The 13,368-nt window shown below is 34.0% G+C and overlaps 1 protein-coding gene across 2 annotated transcripts in view; it reads right to left on the bottom strand.

The window, feature by feature from the left end:
- LOC126882331 (cytochrome P450 4C1-like) overlaps positions 1 to 13,368 on the bottom strand; it is a 214,924-nt gene that overhangs the window by 112,075 nt on the left and 89,481 nt on the right. For both annotated transcript variants that reach the window (XM_050647206.1, XM_050647207.1), the window contains one exon: positions 9,902 to 9,989. In XM_050647206.1, the coding sequence (XP_050503163.1) occupies positions 9,902 to 9,989 (88 nt within the window). The remainder of the gene's footprint in view (positions 1 to 9,901; positions 9,990 to 13,368) is intronic.

Raw genomic sequence — 13,368 nt, 5'->3', positions numbered from 1 at the left:
TGCATTATTCAATGCACCTGGTAGCAGATTATAACTCATCTCCTCTCTTCCACTCGTTTTTGACATCATTCGTTGACTGTTGGATACGCAAAACATGCGTTTCCATATACTACTTGAGATGACATACTTAAGAATTGTATTGACTCCAAGTTAGTTTTGAACTGTCTTCAAAATCTGATTGGGATCAGAAAGCGTAACAAATTAAGTTTATTCTTTGTAGCAGAATATACTGATATTGAACGGCAAGAAAAGCGGACCTACTTGCCAGGGGAAAGAAAAACGAAAAATTCATAATACCGGAAGCTTCCGTTGACACAACAATAAGCACAGCTAAAATAACAATATTGGACTAGGTAAGGCGGGTGAAAGGTAACCATTGGTACTAGCAAGTGGGCCATAAATATTTGAAAGCTTTTATATATGAACTTTCGAAAAAGTAATCCAAAGATCAATAGACATAATATACGGATTAACGTAGGTCTCCTAACAATATTGTTGCCTCAATGAATAAAATGTCATGGATAAAAGTGGCCTGATAGAAAGTGCAGATTGCAGATTTTGTCATGCTGAAAACGCGATATAGGAACACTTTCAGTTTAACTCTCAGGGTGTAATAGAATAAGGCTCAATATATTTGAGCATTATCAACTCAAGCCCTACAGGCCTGGATCCCGCGTACCAAAAAAAAAGTTGGTAAATAGCAAGCTGAAACTTTGTTAATAGCTTAACGATGTCTAGTCGGACAAACTTTAATGTACGGGAACACTGGAACAGTGGAAGTTTTAATTGTGAAACACAGTGGCATGCGGTGACTTTTTTGAAAGGGGAAGCGATTCAATAAGGATATACAAATATTCTCTTCAGGGTTGAGGGTCGAGCTACTTCCCACCTGATAACATTCTGATGCGCTATAGGGGCTCTCTATCAGCAAAGTGCTTATGTGAGACGTCCTGGGTACAAGGATTCACACACTAAATCCTACCCCGATCAATGCGTGACAGTCTATTCTCGCTATTTCTAGTGACTAGTGACCTATCATTGATCTGTATTGCCAGCTCGGGCCTTGAGTCCTCGCGCCGGACTTGGTTTCCTAATGAAGAGTTCTATTTAAAATAAATTTTATATTCCGAGGCATTTTTCACAACACACAACTTTCAACAAATTGGACCCTTATTTATACTTGAGGTCTATTCTCCTATCAACTTCTGATAATTGTTAAATGCAGTCTTTTCCAATGGATAATAGGGCTAACTTTCAAAGTCTGTCTTCGCTTGTTGAATTTCTTTCAAACTCTTAATTTGAAACTTTTAATGCATTTTAATACTGAAAAGCTTCGTTCAACTGATGCACTTGTGGCTGGGATAGTTAATACTAATTCACACAACTTGACCACTTTACACAGGGACTTGTTTAAACCAGTGGTTATAAAGAAATACCCAGATTTCTGGGTATTTCTTTATTACTAATGTCAGTTGTTTCATAAACGACACTTAACTGAGAATGCAATGCTGGAATATCAAAAAATGTTCATTATTTAATCGTAGTAAATAAATTCCTTTGTGGGAAATTTTGATGAATTATAAGTAGAAATACATATTAAGATTATATATAATTCTACAAATTTTAAATCGTTAAAATTTTGAAAGCTAGAATTCATTTGTTGTAGAATATTATCAAAAGGTCTCTCTGTTGCCGACATTTTCAATCTTCATTATTTTTCATTCATGTTCAAACCCCATATTTTCATTTTCATCCCAAATATTTTTAAACTGCTCTCGTTTTTTAATTATCGTATTAATAAAGTCATCAATTTGTCTTATACAAAATGCAATGTCATTTGACTTCATCTGTAAAATGTCAAATAAAAGATCAGTAAAAGGAAAAATCTCTGCAAAAAATTTAAATCGAAATATTCTTTAAGCGAATGTATGTACCTAAGCACCCCTTAGCAGCAGTAACGGTCGGAGCATCCCACTTTTGGAAGGCGCTAGGACTAACGCTTCCAGGATACCAAAATTCGCGCGACTAGTGGGTGCGGTCATTGAACCCTGACCAATTTTTAAACGGGACAACAAACTGCATGACAAGCGGCGATTTTGAGATGCGCTTCTGTCAGGAGTAGACCGAATAATAATAGCAGAATTGTGTGCATATTGAGTTCGTTCGTACGCGATTAATTTTTAATGTTTTTCAATGCGTATTACCTAGGTAATATGTAGGTTACTTGGATTAAATAGGGAAAAATGTTTGATTATCAAATATTAATTAATAATATATTTTCTTATATCGAAGTATAGGGAAGCGGTGCTTCCTCCGCTTCCATGGACTGCACGCCTCTGATGAAACAGTTTAAAAATTTGGAACGTCAGATTACGACAACGTCCCATGTATTTTGTCGGACAGAACATCCAATTTACCCTTTCATTAAACACTCATGCAAAAATCAGACTGCTATTACTAACCAACACGATTCCTTGCATTTGACATAATCTTCGTGTTCCACTCATTAAACTGCCAAGTTGGTGATAAAAACCAGTCTGATTTTTGCATTAGAGTTTAATGAAATGGTAAAAAATCAATTGGAAATTCTGTCAGACAAAATACATGGAACGTTTTCGTAGTCTGGCGTTCCAAGTTTTTAACCTGTTCCAAAATTAAAACTTCTCCTGCTCCAGTGTTCCCATACATTAAAGTTTATCCAACTAGACAACGTTAACCTATTAATAAATTTTCAGCTTGCTATTAATCAACTTTTTTTTGGTACCAGGGACCCAGGTCTACTGAGACTTTTCAAAAGTGCAACCAAAAATAATAAATCATCTTGGAGGAGATTACTAACTCAGTGAGCTTTATTAGTGGACTGTTTAGCATAGGGTGAATTTAAAATAGAATAAAAAAAATAACAGTAAAAAAACCAGACCTTAAAGTAAATTGTAATAAAAATATTTCCTACCTTGTCATTTCTCGTTGCACAAGCTGGAGCAGGCCTGCTATTTTTCGTACTGCTATTGCTGAGTAGTATAAAGTATAAATCACTCGCGAGGACTATATTGAGTTTCTATACACTTTTCGGAATGATTGTAAGTGACTGTTAACCAAGAGAGTTGGTTGGCGAATTGTCTTTTTAAAATGAGGCGAGTAGGCAGGTAATTACATACAAAAAACTTTAAGGTTTTTACTTGAAAATAATGATAAAAATTAATACATACTCACTGAATTAGGTATTGGCCTACTCGTATATACGGGGTGTCCCATAATATTGAAAAGAAAATGAATTAAAATATTCTTTACAAAAACAAGAAAATTAAAAATTGTTATTCCTACTTATGTGGACGAACCACAACCGCCCACCACAATACGCAGTATTGTTACGGCTCAAAAGGCAAAGGACATAATTTTACTATAGAGCGTTTATATATACCACTATTAGTTTTCACAGTGGCCACTCTAACTATACCATCAGATCCAGGATGAACCTCAATTATACGGCCCAAAGGCCATTGTAGCGGGGGAATATTATTTTGGCGGATTACCACTAAGGTACCTAGTTGGACGTTTGGAGACGGAGAATTCCATTTAGCCCTTTGATGAAGAGTTTGGAGGTACTCCTTAGACCACCGTTCCCAAATCTGTTGGTGCAACTTATTTAATAATTGCCAACGATTCAACCGATTGTGCGGAACATCGAGCAACGTTTCTTCGGGCGGAGCACTCAAAGGCTCCATGGTCAAAAAATGTCCTGGAGTTAACGCACTAAGATCGTTTGGGTCTGAACTTAACGGGCATATTGGCCTCGAATTCATGATGGCCTCAATTTGAGAAAAAATAGTATATAACTCTTCAAAAGTTAGTACTTGTTCTCCAATTGTGCGAATTAAATGACCCTTTACCGTCTTAATATTAGATTGCCATAAACCTCCAAAGTGTGGAGAAGAAGGGGGAATGAGATGCCATTGAATAGATTCATGAGAAGCAGCTTGTGATGCCAATCTGTTAAGTTCTGCTCTGGCTCCAACAAAGTTAGTGCCATTGTCACTATAAACATGTTGACATCGGCCTCTACGACTGACAAATCGCTTAAACGCAGCTAAAAACGCGTCAGTGGATAAATCAGATACGAGCTCTAAATGAAGAGCTTTTGTTGAGAAACAAATAAAAAGCGACAAATACGCTTTAAGAGTTTGAGACTTTCGAAGTTTGGAAGCTCTTATAGGAAAAGGGCCCGCAAAATCAACTCCAACATTACTGAAAGGTTTTAGTTGAGATATTCGAGCTAGCGGTAGATTTCCCATTAACGGAACTGGAGACAAAGGATTCACCTTAAAACATTTAACACATTTAGACAGTACTCTACCAATGGCTCGTTTGGAAGATATAATCCAAAAACGCTGAGAAATTAGGTATTGAACAGTTTGAAGCCCGGCGTGTAGATATTGCAGATGAGTAGATTCAATAATCATATCAGTTAATTTACAACTGTTAGGAAGTAATGCCGGAAATTTGCGATCATACGAAATGGGCGCATTAGCTAGGCGACTACCTACACGTAGAATTCCCTTTGCATCGATAAAAGGTGAAAGCTTTCTTAAATTTTTTGGAAGCAGCTGTTTATCTTGGATAAAATTTATTAAAGTATTAAAAAAGATCTGCTGTGTTCGTTTAACAAAAACCAGTAAGGAGTTATGTTGCTCCAATAAACTTAAACAACCTATTTCCAGATTACCATATCGGTTTTTGGTTACATAATGGAAAAAACGAATAATGTAACACAAACATCGAACACACCTATTTAAAGACGAATGACGATCCAATAAAATATCTAAAAAATTATTGGGAATTTCAGCAATCAATGCGACAGTCCGCACTTCCAAATTTACATTAGTAGACTCCTTTGAATTAAGTTCAAAGAACGTTAGCGGATCAGATTGTAAGAAGGTTGGCCCCACCCACCATTTGGAACAGTTAATTAACTCAGAGGGTAAGCAACCCCTTGAACCAATGTCAGCAGGATTTTCTTCAGAAGGAACATAGTGCCAACATGAAGAAGTTACTCGATCCTGCACAAAAGCTACTCTATTGCTCACAAAAGTTTTCCACTGATGAGGGGAAGATTGTAACCAACGTAATGTAACAGCAGAATCAGAATAACAGTATATTTCCTTGATTTCTACTTTATCTTTAATAACAGAAGAAACAAAGGAGACTAGTCGAGCCACTAAAACCGCAGCAGACAATTCTAATCTGGGAATAGTAAGTCCCTTATTAATGGGTGCGACCTTAGATTTAGCTATAACAAAAGAAACAAAAGGTTGGCCTGAAGGTGATAAGCATCGAAAGTACAAGACAGCGCAGTAACCTTTCTCGCTAGCGTCACCAAAACAGTGAACTTCTAAGCGTAAAATATCGTCAATTAATAAACGACGAGGTAAATTTAATTTACTCAAATATGCTACATCATCAATGTATTTTTTCCACAAACGGATAATTTCTTTTGATGGAGCATCATCCCAACCAATCTTTTGAGTCCATATTCTTTGAATAAGGTGTTTAATTAGAAATGTTATTGGAGATAAAAATCCAAGAGGATCAAATATTTTTGCTAAATTGGACAAAAGATGACATTTTGTACAAGAAGAGTCTAAAACTTGAACTTTAAAAGCAAATGTATCCGAAGAAGCGTCCCATTCCAACCCTAATACTTTAAGTGTTTTGGACGAAATATCATCATTAAATGTAAGAGGTTTTATTGCTAAATCTGATACAGCTAATCCTTTCAATAAATCGGGTACATTACTGGACCATTTTTTCAACTCAAAACCTCCTTTGGCAAGTAAGGCAATAAGTTCGTCTCTTAGTGCTAAGGCATTTTCGAAACTAGGACAGGAAGAAACGATATCATCAACGTAGGTTCCAGTTTTAAGTGCCTCGGCTGCTAGAGGAAACGAATCCCCGTCATCATTAGCCAACTGATGTAGACATCTAATAGCAAGATAAGGAGAACAAGAGAGACCATAAACAACTCTGTTGATACGAAGATCTCGAACAGGTTCAGAATTATTAGAACGCCAAAGTACTCTTTGATAATCTGTTTGAGTAGGATTAATTAAAATTTGCCTATACATTTTAGAAATATCGGCCGTAATTACATAACCATGCAATCGAAAATTAATCAAAATTGTACAGATGTCAGTCTGAAGCTTAGGACCAGTGAATAATTTGTCATTGAGCGAGGGTTGATTTGGAAGATGCCCGGAACCATTAAAAACGACCCTTAATTTACTTGTTAGACTTTCAGGTCTTAAAACACAATGATGCGATAAATAGTAAACATAAGGTGAATCGAAGTTATTCAATGGGACAGGTTCCATGTGACCGAGCTCAACAAATTCCTTCATAAAGGTGCGGTATTGGTCATAAAGTTCAGGAGATTTTTGAAGCCTTCTTTCTAATGAATAAAACCTACTAAGAGCAAGTGATCTAATATTAGGAAAGACAGGATTTTCTTCCTTAAAAGGTAGATCTACTACAAAGCGTCCTGAATGTTCACGCGTATAAGTATTCATAAACATATTTTCCACTTTAGCGTCATCAGGAGCTAAGCAAAAAACTTCAGGGACTGCTTCTAATTCCCAGAATTTCTTTATTTGCTGATCCAAAGAAACCGTATCTTCAACTTGGCAAAATAAAGACGTAAGAGTAGGTGCCTTTGAAATATTTACTTTTCCCATAAGCACATAGCCAAATATAGTATTAATTGCATCAGGTTCATCTTGATTGCCGTAAATACGTCCATCCAAAAGAATTGTAGAGAATACATCAGCTCCTAAAAGAATGTCTATGGATCCTCTACGAAAGAAGTTATCATCTGCTAACTTTAAATTAGCAATATGGGGCCAAGTATTAACTTCTAAATTACATAAAGGCTGATCCTCACATATTTTTGTCAAGACTAACGCATCGGTTGTCAAAATAGGAGAAGATTTACGTACTGGTTTAAAAGAAATGGTAACCCCACCTAAATTAGTGTTCGACTGCATAGAACCTAATCCTTGGATGTTAGCTGAAGTTTTCATGGGACGTAAACCTAAACGCCTAAGGGTCTTTTGACAGATGAAGGACGTCATGCTTCCCGAATCTAACAGACACCTAACAGGTTGGTAGTTACCGTGACAATCAAGCACCTCAATACATGCAGTGGAAAGCAAAGTACTTTTATCAGCGGAAGAAAAACACACAGAAACGGATGATCCAGTCGTTGAATTTAAAGTGGATGCCGCCGAATCTTGAACATTCTCTTCTTTCTTAGAAGAGGAGAAGCAAAGTAGTGTATGATGTTTTTTATGGCACGAGTGACAAGTCCATGTAGATTTGCATAGGCTAGAACGATGTGATCCAAGACAGTTAATACACATCTTGTTCTTTTTTATTAATTGAAATCGATCTACAGGAGATTTTGCCAAAAAAACGGAGCATTTATAAATGGCATGGGTATCATTAGTTTTACAGATAGAACATTTTGGTTCAGGTTCTGTTTGAGCAAGCAATGATGTAGATTTGGAAGAATTAGGTTTTTTAGAAAAGTTAGATTTTGGTTTAGTGTGAAAATCAATATTATCTAAAGCGAGACAACTTTGATTTAAAAAATCAATCAGTTTTTTATAGCTTGGGATGGTTGAATTATTATGAAAAAGCTCAAAACGTGTTACTAAAGAAACAGTTAATCGTTTTAAAATCATTTGAACAAGTATAAAATCCCAATGTACTGTGGGTAGTCCTAGCTTATTTAGAGATGCCACATTTTTCGAAAATGTATCTAACAACTTGCGTAGTTCTTTTGGATCTTCTGAAGTCAGTTGTGGTGAACTTTCAAGGTTATTCCATAAATTGGCAGCGATTACCCTAACATTATTAAACCTTTCACAAAGCAGATCATAGGCAATTGGATAATTGTTTGCTGTGATGTCAATATGATCCACAGCATCGCGCGCTGCACCCTTTAAACACGATAGTAACAAATTAAATTTGTCAATTGGTTGTAAGTAAGTAAGAGTATGAACGCGAGCATCAAACTGATCTATAAAACTTCTAAATTCAGTTATTTTTCCACTGAAAGATGGCAATTCCGGTTTCGGTAAATTAAAATAATTTATAGGTAAAGGATTTTGAGACTGTGAAGTTGATGTAGTTTGCTGACTTGATGTTGAAGATTTTCTAAAGGCTTGCACGTATGTTAATTTAATTTTATAATATAATTTGTCAAAATTACTACGGCAATCATCTTCGACTTTAAATAGCGCGTCCTCATTATCTTGCTCAGAAACTAACATAATTATTTTATTATGAAGATCATAAAAATTGTCACGAATTTTTTCCAATCCTTCATACATAACTTCCAAAACCGGGTAAAAATTCTTATCGTCAGCAGCTACCTTTAAAGCAACAGCATGAATTTCAGTCATTTGTTGCACTTCAACTTGTCTTAAAGATTGATATTTTTTAATTTTATCTGCCATTTTGTAAATTTAAATGTAGAATTAATAAATTTAGAAAAATATGAAATTAGCGTTAGGAAATAAAATAGGTTCACCACACGAAAATTAATAAAATACAACCGAACTTTGTGCTAATAAAATAGAAAACTATGTCCTCTGCTATTTGAATATTTATAGACAAAAAATAATTATAAAACATAAACCCTTTAAATAAAAATTACTGTGTAAAATAAACACACAGTTTCATCTATAATAGAGTCAACCTGTATAATAATTATTATAACAAAATTTGTCTATTGGCCGACGTTGACAATTTAATAATAATTACTTTTACATTAATGTGTTCCTTTTTTACTTAAAAAACAACATTAACTGAGGTATAGTTACCACTAACGATCGGCACAAACAAAAAACCAATTTACTAATTGATACGTGATTTTAATTTTGTAAAGAATATTTTATCGCCTTATGTTAAAGAATAACAAAAAAATAAAGTCAAAGGAAATGCGGTTAAATAACCTGAATTTGATTCTGATCTTTGTAAATTAGCAAAGTATGACAATAAAATCAAACAATTCAGGTTTAAAAGAAACTTTCCCCGACTATATTACCCTCTTAGAAAAATGAAAAATGCAAGAAAAAAATATAGAAAATGGATCTATCAGGCTCGTAACGGATCAACAAATCATCTTGGAGGAGATTACTAACTCAGTGAGCTTTATTAGTGGACTGTTTAGCATAGGGTGAATTTAAAATAGAATAAAAAAAATAACAGTAAAAAAACCAGACCTTAAAGTAAATTGTAATAAAAATATTTCCTACCTTGTCATTTCTCGTTGCACAAGCTGGAGCAGGCCTGCTATTTTTCGTACTGCTATTGCTGAGTAGTATAAAGTATAAATCACTCGCGAGGACTATATTGAGTTTCTATACACTTTTCGGAATGATTGTAAGTGACTGTTAACCAAGAGAGTTGGTTGGCGAATTGTCTTTTTAAAATGAGGCGAGTAGGCAGGTAATTACATACAAAAAACTTTAAGGTTTTTACTTGAAAATAATGATAAAAATTAATACATACTCACTGAATTAGGTATTGGCCTACTCGTATATACGGGGTGTCCCATAATATTTAAAAGAAAATGAATTAAAATATTCTTTACAAAAACAAGAAAATTAAAAATTGTTATTCCTACTTATGTGGACGAACCAAATAAAATCGCTAAAAAAAGTATAAAATTAAAGAAATTAAATTAAAGTTAAAAGAAAAATTTTAATCTAGTGATATAAGTTACAATGGACCTGTTAGGTCGTGTGTAAGGATGGTTATTTAAGCGACCAATCATACTAAACCTAATCTAACCTCTATAATACAATAACCTAAAATAATATTCTAGTACTCTATTACCTACCTTTGACAACTGGAGCGACAGCATCTTCAAAGCAGGAATTTCTTCTGGTCGATCTATTCGAATACTCTCTTAGCTTATTTGATATTACCTGCAAGACTACATGTTAATTTAATTCTGTACTGATAACTCAAACGGTCTTGACGGTCAACAAAAATATCGATTTTGACTAAGTTGTTTTGTACGTTATAAACGTTTGTATAATATATGTATTAAAATCAACCAAAACGTTGAACTTCGATCGCTTTTTATAGATTTTTGACTATTGACTATTGACTATATACAGGGTCTCCAGAAACTGTACTGACAAACGAGGACCGAAGATTTCTCAGATAATTTTAAGACAATTTAACCCATTTCACCTGTAGTCCATTGAAATGTCACATTTTTTAGGCCATACCTTGCATTTTTTAGAGGAGTCAATTTTATTTTTTTAATATGAAGGGGGGTGAGTACAAGCTAAAGTTCAAGTTTTTGGGGTCGCCACCCTTGTCCTCCGGCCGCCATCTTGGAAAAGGGTGCAAAGGGGTTTCGCGTTGTATCTCGTAAACTATCAACACTACAGAAAATTTTATAACACATAAAATGTATCAAATTAAATTTTCTAGACTTTTGTTTCTATCAGTTTTTATCGACAAGTGACCAACAAAAAAGATATAAACAAAAATAACTGGTGAACATTTTTTAACAAGTTTCCTTTTGGAAGTTATAACTTTTTTTCAGTTCATTTTAAAACAAAATATCATTATATCAGTTTGTAGAGGGTTTTTTAGCGAACAATTATTGTGACTATAAAGTTTTTTAATTTTATTTATTTATCTAGATTTTACAGCGCTCCAAACTTGATCAGATTCTCGAATGATTATTGGGACCGTGCAAGTTCGGCAAAGCGACCCCTATTTCTACGCTCTGCAACTTTATTCGCACTTTTAATTATATTGTCCAATTATATTAGTCCTGGTTACTGGATAATTGTCAAGGCCATAGCCCAAAAAAATAATAAGAAGAAAAATAAGATTTAGGTTATGTTATCATAACGTAAACAATTGTATGTAGTAAATAAAATTAGTTATTAAAATGCAGTACTGCAAGCAAAATACAATTAATTAAATTTACCTTTATATAATAATTGCATATCATATCAATATTTTGGAGCAATATATAATTTTTCTGCTTCAATGACAGAAGGTATGAAATATACGTCAATTTGACAATTTCAAATGACAATATAAATTATTTAAGATAGTTGCAATATTTCTCCGCGACTCGCGCACGGTCGTTTCTCGTATCCCTTCCAAGTACTTGCACACCGCGAATAGGGATGCAATAAAAACAAAACGTTAGGCTTAATTTTTTATTCATACAATTTATTATTATCTTAATATTCCTATGCTGTGATTAAACTATTTTGGACCCTTTTCCCCACCACCCATGAGGTAGAGTTTGGAGGCGCGTTTTTTTATGTGGTATCACGAGTGGGCCTAATTTACGGACAACTTCTAGACAAAATAATAGTATTTATTATTATACAGTGCGTCCATAAGTAATGCATAAATTCGATATTTCGTAAACCGATAACTTTAAGGAAAAATCCCGAAACAGCTCGATTTTTATTTTTAAATTACGATTTTTTGGAATATATATCATACTAGTGACGTCATCCGTCTACGCGTGATGACGTAATCGATGATTTTTTTAAATGAGAATAGGGTTCATGTGATAGCTTATTTGAAAGGAAATTGGATTCTCTATACACTAATGTAAATATTAACATAATTATTTATACAGGGTGTTCAAAAAAATATTTTTTAATTAAAATAATTGAGACAAAAAGAAGAATGTATGTAATTTATAATTCAAAATGCGTTTTACTACTGTCAGAAAACAGAAAAAAATTTTATTTGACAAATAAACATTGATTTTCGCTTAAACGAAGTGTTCAAACTGGCAAGAGACAGTTGGGTTGCAGCTTTAACATTGAATTTAAGCGAAAAACAATATTTATTTGTCAAATAAACTTTTTTTCCTGTTTTCTGGCAACATTAAAAGGTATTTTGAATTAGATAAACTACATACATTCTTCTTTTTTTCTCAATTATTTTAATTTATAAAATATTTTTTTGAACACCTTGTACAAATAATTATGTTAATGTTTATATTATGGAATAGAGAATTGAATACCCTTTCAAATGAGCTATCACATGACCCCTATTCTCATTTAAAAAAAATCATCGATTACGTCATCACGCCCAGATGTATGGCGTCACTAATATGATATATATGCCAAAAAATCGGAAATTAGAAATAAAAATCGACCTTTGTCGGGATTTTTCCTTAAAGTCACCGGTTTACGAAATAATGAATTTATGCGTTACTTTATGGAAGCACTGTATAATGAAAAAGGTAAGAGAAAAGATGAAAATCATAGTTATTATTTTTTCATTTTTTTCGATGGTCCAGGCTGTGAGTTAGTATATGAATCAGTATCCGAGGTGAATCCTTATTAAATTATGTCTAGTACTAAAAGTTGCTCCTGTTTTAAGTCTGTAAAATACAACATTTATTTTTTTAAACATTTTCAAATTGAAAAAAAGATTTTATGAAAAAAAAATTAAGTCGATTTTTCTAGAAAATGGTGCATCCACCGACTTAAACAAGAAGACTTCTTAGTACTAGAATAAATCATCAATAAGCCATTCAATTATACAGCCTATGTACTTGCCAACTATTTCTTGAAACCCGATCTCACCAACAACGACCCGGTAGGGGTGCTAAAAGGAAGACAACAGTCAGAGAAGATTGCGTTCTCACTATTGCTGCCTTGCAAAACCGGTCGGGAACTGCTAGAATGCTCCAAAGGCTTGTTCAACAAGTCCAAGGACAATTGAACAGCATCTCTAATATTCAACTACGGTTAGGAGAACAAGATTTGACAGCTTGCAATCCACCAACAGGGCCATTACTTACTGCTGCTCACAAAAGAGGTAGACTTGCATTTGCCCGTGAACGCGTCAATTGAACAATAGACGATTGGAAAAAGTATTGTTTACGGATGAGCTGTGAAAACGAGATAAATAAATAATATTGAACAACTTTATACTGGAAATTGTTAGTTAAAAAACCCTCTACAAAATTGATTTTATATCATTTTATTGTAAAATGAACGGAAAAAAGTTATAACCTCCAAAAGGAAACTTGTTACAAAATTTTCTCTTATTTTGTTTATAACTTTTTTGTTCATACGTCAAAATAACTGTCAAAGTCGTGTTCGCTTTTTGGAGTTCGTCCCAAAGAATTATTAATTTTGGCAGTTTTTTGGTACATCCCGGCCTTGTTTCCACGTGCAGAGTTTTATCAATAGTTTCTGTTTTGTGGTACTTTGTGGACAACTAGAGTTTTGAAGACAGGTTTGTTGTACAGAAAATGTCAGGTAACGGGGGCGGTCCTGGCCGGCCCTCGGTTAATTTAAA

The sequence above is a fragment of the Diabrotica virgifera genome, chromosome 3 (assembly GCF_917563875.1).
Source record: "Diabrotica virgifera virgifera chromosome 3, PGI_DIABVI_V3a".
NCBI lineage: Eukaryota > Metazoa > Arthropoda > Insecta > Coleoptera > Chrysomelidae > Diabrotica > Diabrotica virgifera.
Note: the sequence above shows the minus strand (reverse complement) of the source record. Positions and strands in the feature narration are given on the sequence as shown.